Source organism: Alosa sapidissima, chromosome 11 (genome assembly GCF_018492685.1).
Source record: "Alosa sapidissima isolate fAloSap1 chromosome 11, fAloSap1.pri, whole genome shotgun sequence".
NCBI classification, from domain to species: domain Eukaryota; kingdom Metazoa; phylum Chordata; class Actinopteri; order Clupeiformes; family Clupeidae; genus Alosa; species Alosa sapidissima.
Window position 1 is genome coordinate 3,428,238 of NC_055967.1, and position 8,452 is coordinate 3,436,689.

The window sequence follows — 8,452 nt, forward strand, 5'->3', positions numbered from 1 at the left end:
CCATGGCCTAAAGGCTTGAGCAAGGCCCTCAACTGCTCCCTGGGCTCCACAGCAATGGCTCCCCACTGCTCCAGGTGTAGCCTATGTGTACTCACTCACTCCTCTTGCATGCATGCTCCTTGTGTGCATCTAATATGAGTGTTGACAGAAAGGTGAAATGCAGTGACTCAGACCAAGCCATAACCAGTAAACAATCAACATGGTGCTTCAGGAGCATGGAAGAGAGAGATGCTTTATTTGCCTACTGAGGTCAAAAGTCAATAACCTTTCATAAAAACCATAACACATAAAGTATAAATAAAGCAACACAAATATTATGTAATTAGGTACTATAACTTTTTGACCAAGTGTAAGATCTGTTTATGTTTTTGGTATCAACAGATTGAAAATCACTACAATCAGTAGCCATGGACACTTCTATAAACACCTCAATAGGAATGAAAATTCCTGATCTCATCAGAATTTTAATCGGAATGAAAGAGGTGGTGTAGTCTGCTCCTATTCCGAATTAACACCCATGTATACGGTCATTCAGATTGACTGCTGTGTCTTCTCAAGGAAAAGTAGGCAACAATGGCCTCCGATCAAATATTCTAAAGCACTGAGAGATCAGAATAGATTGTACCCCATGTAAACAGACGGCACGATTTTTTCAATCGGAATAGTTTAATCAGAATGACAAAAAAACTGTCCATGTAAACATGGCTACTTACTACAGGTGGATTATTAAATAAAATAATGGTGGATTTAAATAAAATAATCTGATTAAAAATCAAATAAAAAATCAAACATCCCATTAATGCTCAATATCACATCATCAATACCATCAATGTAATATATTACTTCAAAGTAATGATAAATCACACCATCATGTTTTGTGAGGTGAAATTCCAAACATCAAATTTCATCAATTAATTTTCATTTTATGGAAGGATACTAACCCATTAACCCTTATGAAAAAGAACACGGTGGAGTATTTAGGGATATCCTACACTATTACTATTGTTCATATTGTTCAATAAGGAATACAGTATTATTATAACTATAACTATTATATCTCGTTTTTATTATAATAATATTATATTAGCATAATTAGGACGAGAAAAGTTTGTTACAGAGGATGTGCAAGAATGACTGTCCCCTGCAGGGCCTGATAACCTGTAGGGTGCCAGGACTGAGCCCCAGGCAGGCCCAACCTAACAAATGGCATTTTGTTCAAACAAATGGTTACAAATGGCATTTTGTTCAAATAAAGGAACTACAAATATATCATTTGGATAGAAGATGTGCTTATACAAGATATTACGTTGATTTGCTACATCGGAATAATACAGCATGGAATAAAAAAAAAAACTGAGTGACAAGCATTGGGATGTGGAGGCACAGGTAAATACAGAGACATGGTGAGCTAGGATCAGCCACTCATACATAAAAACACACAACAATTAAATATTTCCTCCACAGGACACACATGACAAGGTTGATAACACAAAACAATATTTTTTCCCCCCCAAAACCGCTGATGTTTGTGTTATGTTGAAGTCCATAGTCATATTTGAAACCAGGAGTATGCTACCTGAATAGAAAGACATTAGGTACAAATAGAATAATGTCTAGATGGAGTACAGATGATGCTGTGTGCAGCTGTAAATCTTCACAAGCAGTCAGCTCAGTTTCCTGTGTCACTTTCCTTGTCCACAATGATGTACAGGAGGTGGAAAGTTAAAGCTAAGAAAGCAGTCCCTAAGAGGTCTCCCAAAGCTGTTAGATAGGGAATGGAACAAGTATCTGGGTCTCTTCTAATTCGCCACAGACAGTGCACCATCCAGTTAGCTATACACAGCAGTAGGAACACCTGATGAGGATAATATATGAAGGCATGTTTAGAAATACATACAAATCCACAACCTGAATGTCTTCTCAGTGTTCTCACTCAAGTGAAATCTGGCCACAGTGGTCATCCTTCAAAATGGGCTTTATCTATTTAATGTAATGTTTTTCCAGTTGGATATCTGGTCAGCTTAACACTTGCATACACCACAACGACAAGAGTTTATAGAGTACCCATGCATGTCAGCATGGCAAGCAACTCACCAAACATGTCTCACAGTGATCCCTGCATAACTAACCTTTGCTTTTTACCAACATCACTAATTAAGGACAGGCTACAAAACCTTGCCCTGGCACCTTTAAAATGACTAACACAGCTTGAGAACACTTAGTACACCCACCTGCATAAGAGCAGCAGTCAAGAAGAGTGTAATGAAGATGGGCGTCAGAGGTGTTTGGCCACTTTGTATGAGGTGAATGACATAAATGAAGATCAGGTGACCTGGGATCACCAACAGCAGTAGAACTTGAGCAGACCGCTGGTTTGGGCCTTATGATACACATACAGTACACAATTTGGTCTGACAGCAATGATACACAATAAGATAAATGTACTAAGCAATAAGATGATTGAACAACCACTGGGTTAATTTATATATTACAGATCAGGTTCTGCTGAAAATCCTCTCAGAAAAGAAGTAATGCCATAAAGGTGAATGATAAAAGACTGACAAAAACATACAGCAGCTTCAAAATTGATTGAGACTACTAATTTTTAACATTACAGTGCTCTTCCTGACCTTCACATGATACACAATCAGGATGTTGGTCCTTGCAACCATTTGACCTGCATTCCAATTTAGAGGGGAGTTCCGGTACTTTTCAAGCACTAATATTTGCTAGGAGGCCTACTTCCATTAGTGACAAAAACAACAGAAATCCAGAAAACATGGAATGTGGGTATTTGCAACTGTTCAACTAGCAGATAGAAGTTGACATACTAAACTATAACTATACATACATTAACATACGCAAGTTAACATACTCAAATAATATCATACTGGTAAGATCTGTACCTTTGCCACAGAAGGTATGGCAAGGGCAATGGTTGCCTCTAGCATCTGTGGGCAGGACTCCAAGGACAGAGTGGAAGTGTAGATATGTGGCAATGCGACTGGACTGAATTGCGACAAGATTACCACCAATACCTTGGTGAGAGGACAAGAGGAAGGGATAATAGTTTTTAATGATATTAGCCAGTGATACAAAATCATACTACAATATTTTGCTGGCCTAAAATGCCATATCAGATTTATTGGGTTTGGACAGATCCAAATTTAATCCAAATAAAGTCCAACATCTAAAGTAATTGGATCAGCTCAGCAAAGCTGATTTTACTCAGTAAATCACATTTACTGACTCTCGGATGATGAAGGAAAAACACAAATGGAAAAACTGTATAGGTTCATTATTATATTGTATACTATAACAATGTATTAACAGGCATAATTATGGCCCCTTTCACATGCAGTGACATATACAAATATACATCCCTACCTTGCATGTTGGAGGGCATTATCGTATAAAATGTATAGTAAGCTCTTTAGATTTATCATGCAATATTATACATGACAACTGTGATTCCTTTTTTACATTCTCCATATGGTTGCGAATTTCTACTTAATTTTCCATGACCTGATGCAGTCATTTTGGATAAAACAGCCCCCATGCTCTTTGCCAGCAGCAAGATTGCTTAGCAGGTTTTCTCAAAAAGTGCTTTCAGTGCTTGTTGCCCAAATGGGTAACTTTTTTTTTATCTGAAATCAAAGTCAAAACATGGATGCATGGCCTGTGTTATGATATTCCTGTGGAAATATTTGATGTGTTTGCTAACATTACCATTGATGACAGGGGTGTATACCACCATTCCCTCAAGGTTTGGGTCTGACACGGTTCTATCCAGAATAAGTCCACCCATGCTGTGGTGAAAAGTAAAGGAACTGTGGCTCTTGGGGTATGGGGCACACTTTATTCATATAAAACATAATTACATAGTGACAGGCAATTTAAACATAACTTTATGATCCAAAATATTGTTACTACAGCTGGTTTTACTTGTCAAAGTCTATCTGTCAGAAAATGTGAATTACTGACCTGCTGATAAACAAAGCAGTGATGATTGGTTCCCAGCCAGTATACAGCAGTTTTCGACTCTCAGGGTGTAGAAAAGATACTACAACCCATACTGGGATCAGGCAGAGCAAGAGTACACAAAGTACATAGGAAACATAGGGGTACGAACCTATAACAAACAGTGAGAGCAGAAAAGACAGTAATGAAGGGAGAGAGAGTATTTTATTTATTAAATGACCTTTCTCAATCTTTATCCAATTCTTCTTACCAGTGCAGTCATACAGCCCTTGACCAACAAATGCTAAAATTGTTAGTGTGATCAGGTCTCCAAAGCTTGCTGCTATTGGCGTGGCTACATTATCAGGGTTGATACCCATCTTCTTGGACCCAACAATGACTCCCACCATGAGGATGCCTATTGGGAAATCAGAGTCTCTCCTTAAAAGGTAAGGGATGGATGGTACATTGTTGAACATTGTAGAACTGCTGAAGTGGTCGACCATGATGTGGCATAGAGTCTACTGACCTGGCACTACTGTGCAGATATAAGACATTGATTGCTATCCTAAAGAGCACAACACTGAATTGTATGCGCTGTGTCACTGGGTTTGGCAGACAGGTCAGGCAGTGAGTTGAGGGTGACCTACCCTGTAAGAGGGAGGCAGTGAAGGCGGTCACCACACTGGAACAGCACAACACTGATGCATGGCTAACGGTCAGGTCCTCTGTCAGAGCCCAGCCCAGGACACAGGCAGCTATAGCAGCCAGGAAGCCCAGCACAGTGGCTTGCACCTCGGAACAAAAGCATGTGGTGCCACTCAAAAGATCTACATTCATAGTTATGTGTTTCATTTTGGAATCAAAATAACATTACGGATTGACAATGAGGAAAAACTGTTTACTTGCTTGAGTGCCAGGTTCCCAATGACCAAATTACGCATTTCTCTTGGATTTGTAATCTTTCCAACATTAACCTGACAATAAAAATGCAGATTCATTACACAGACAGACACTGGAATAATCCCCCCAGTTTTGTCTTTATTACCTGGGGAACATGCCTACTGCTTTTACAACCATACTATACTGCTCCTGCTATATTCCTAAACTTAACAGCATAGCCACATTGTTTTCTCAACAAGTCTGTGTTAGATTTCACAGAGGGGAGCAGAGAGCATGTGATGCAAATGAAAGAATGTAACAGGCAGTTTGTTTATGAGTGTGTGTGTGTGTGTGTGTCTAAGTTTGCTTACAGCCGTGGACAGCCTTGAGGCCAAAGTCATCTCCAGGTTTCCTTTTAGACCAAGAAGAGAGGGTACCAGAATGAAGATCTCTGTGATGTTCACAAATACATCCCAGTACTGTGACACAAAGACAAACAGAAAGACAGGTTCATAAACAGTTGTCAATACCCTACACTCTGAAACATCACTCGCAGAACTCACCTGAACCACATCCAGCAGCATTCCAGCCGACACAGTGCCAATCCCTGCAAGCAGGAAGGGCACCAGGATCTGAAGCAGCATGGCACGAACAGACTCACTGGGCATATGCCCAGAAAGTGAGCTGTGGTCATCATTATCATTATCCAACTGCAGCCTGTGTGAACGGCTACTTCGTAGCAAAGGATCAATTTCTGAGTAGTCTCTGATTTCATGATCAGAGAGGCTAAGGGACCCGCCTGTGAGTGTCTCAGGGCCCTCAAGAGCCTCTCCTAGTTCATGATAAGCCACAGCTGTGCTCATACTGTCAATCAGAAGGGCATCCAATCAGTCAAACACATCTCTCCATCATGTTTTGGGCTAGCCTGGGATTTTATTAGGCAACAAACACAAAGCTGGAGGCTATCTCCCTACATTTCCTCATGGCAACTGTCCTCATTTGTAGGCCTATATGTTGGATGTTTATCTGAAACACAAAGGAAGCACAGATACATGTGTTTAATTATAGGCTGTGGCACTGTAGTGTCTTCTGTAAGCAGTAAAGGCAGAGACTTTCTAATGACGAAACAAAGCACTCATAAATCCTCCATAGAAATGCATGGGGTTAGATTTTAACTGCAATATGGCAGTTGTCTACACATATTCCGCCCCTTCTGTGTCAAAAAAGTCAACATGTGAATACATTGTGCTAATCATGTGGTGTGTTGTGAATACATTGTTCCAATCACGTGTTGTGATCTCGCCACTGGAGCAAGGTTGGTGTCGTGAAGCCTTGCACACGCGCATTTCTGCCAAAATAGATGCCCGATAAGTGCCCAAAAAGTATCACAATATGGCTGCTGAGTGGAGGGACTTGCCTGAAAGGACTTTGGTAAAGGTTCATACATAGCCACCATCTTAATTCATTCTTCTTCTCCCTTTTTACGTAAATACATGCACACTTATAATACAGCAGTGCCTCATAGCGGTGAAGCAATATAAAGGTATTGCAGAACACATAAGAAACACCTTTTAAATGAATACACTGGACCCTAAATTTACAGTGAAAAGTCAGGCAACAAGCAAAAATGACGTAGGTTAATTCCTATCTAATTCCTATGTTGATTACCTAACGGGTACACTGGCGACTTTGCTGCTCCATATGCTGTTTGGCTATTTTTCTCTATTTTATCTTGGGTTCACTGAAAATGAGGACTACCCTCAATGAACCTCCGACAATAAATGATGGTTGAATGAATGAAAATGAATGAATGAATGAATAGTTCAATAACTTGCCAAAATACCACACGCAGATCCTTTATGCAAAGAGGTGTAGGCCAATGCTCCCTCACACCTGACATCTCCCCACCTGACTTTGTGGCCGACTCGTCTTGGTCTACTGTCTTCATAATGGTTGTAGCCTGTAGAGTAAATTGTGGACTCTTTCCACTGGAGTATGTTCAGGAACTTTTTTTTCCTTTGCTAAATATTGTAAGCCTAGGCTATAGCCTTATTAACTATCAAACAGCAAATGGGTGATTCCTGGTATCCTGGTTCCAATGATTTACTCTATGGTGGTCATATAGGCCTGGGTTTTGTCAAAGTTTTTTCATACCAATTTTTGGTAGACGATTACAGAGACACCTGGGAACATGAGACTTGATGGTTAGGCTATATAGCCCCACTAGGTTATGGGTTCCTATCCTATATTTCCCTGGGGATCACTTAAACACTTAAACATATTTTCTCATTTTACACACTATTGTAAAATGGATTGGATAGAAGCGTCTGCTAAATGATAGCCTATGCAATGCATTCCATTTGTATTATGTATGCAGTGCAAATTAACTTCCATAAGAACTATTAACCAAAATGTAATAAAAACATCAAAATATTCTTTAAATGTTTGATAGACTCCATACAAATCAACATTTTCTTCGTTTAGCCTAGACTACTGGCTATTTTCAGACAGTGATAGCATTCTTTTTCAGTTGGAAAACTTTCACTCTAACCTTTTTGTTGTAGTTTTTGAAATGCTATCATATTGGAGCACTCTTAAAGTTACACCCTATGGAGAATGTTGATCCAATCAGAACATTTAAGAAAACATAGCCTATTTGGTATAGGGTCTAATTATAGAAGTTATGTTCATCTGTAGAGGGACAATTTGTTAAACGTTGATGACTCAAAACTTTCCACCCTGTTAGAGTCCACACTGTTATTTAGGTTGCATGCTAGATAACTAGGTCTTACCATCAAGGTCTACAAACTATAAAGAAACCATTCTATGGCTCTGTTACACCCCCAACAGGTTGAAATGTGAACCGGGCGGAAATTCTGTTATAATTCCATCAATTGAACAAATAAGGTTAGGATAGCTAATTATAGGCTATTCATTTTTGGGGTTGTCTATCATGTAGCCGGGTATTCTTAATAGTTAAATGCCTTCATTTTGGTCTATTTCTACAATCCGTTTTTCCCTCTAAAGGTTATGAAGCCAAATGATACTGAACCACCTAAATTGCGTTAGTTGCCTATAGCCTATCACACCTGGTCACAAATTTGGTCCGTCAAATAATAGTTAGGCTACAGCCTATCCTCATGGGAAATCTATTTGAAAAGGCAATCCAAAATAACAGTTACACTTAGTCAGCTTTAGAAAGTCATTTTGCGAGAAAAAAAAAACAAAAAAAAAAGATTATTGTTAATATACAAACTGAATGAAAAATCTCTGACCTGACGACATTGTTGGTATCAAAGTTAGTGGATTCTTCGTTTCTCCTTACGGCCGTAATGACAAGTCCTGAAGTGACAACTTGCCTAACTGAAGTACACGCCCATATTTTGTTGTAAGGCGTAGGCTACTCCAGCTTAGTTCTATAACTTCTTATATTTATGAGGAGCGTCGCATAGCCTGCCTAGCATAGATATATATATGTATATGCTGCCTAGCCTACTGAATAATTCCCGACATAAGCTAGACGTAGGCCTGCAATAATAATGATAATGATAATGATAATAATTGATGTGGTGCATTTTTGCATGTAGGTTAGCCCAGCATATTGAAAATA

At 39.2% G+C, this 8,452-nt stretch overlaps 1 protein-coding gene across 2 annotated transcripts; it reads right to left on the minus strand.

The window, feature by feature from the left end:
• Nucleotides 1-228: 228 nt before the first annotated feature.
• On the minus strand, nt 229-8,284 carry slc41a2a (solute carrier family 41 member 2a). Of its 2 annotated transcripts, none has more exons than XM_042108809.1 (11): nt 8,118-8,284; nt 5,406-5,849; nt 5,214-5,321; nt 4,866-4,937; nt 4,611-4,755; nt 4,232-4,378; nt 3,985-4,132; nt 3,730-3,809; nt 2,907-3,038; nt 2,232-2,380; nt 229-1,855 (listed from the first exon to the last, which is right to left on the minus strand). In XM_042108809.1, the coding sequence occupies exons 2-11, from the start codon at nt 5,703-5,705 to the stop codon at nt 1,670-1,672; spliced, it is 1,467 nt and encodes a 488-aa protein (XP_041964743.1). In that variant the 5' UTR covers nt 5,706-5,849; nt 8,118-8,284; the 3' UTR covers nt 229-1,669. The 2 variants fall into 2 exon arrangements, with proteins under 2 accessions (XP_041964743.1, XP_041964741.1); XM_042108807.1 differs by having other exon boundaries at nt 5,406-5,868.
• Nucleotides 8,285-8,452: the final 168 nt, after the last annotated feature.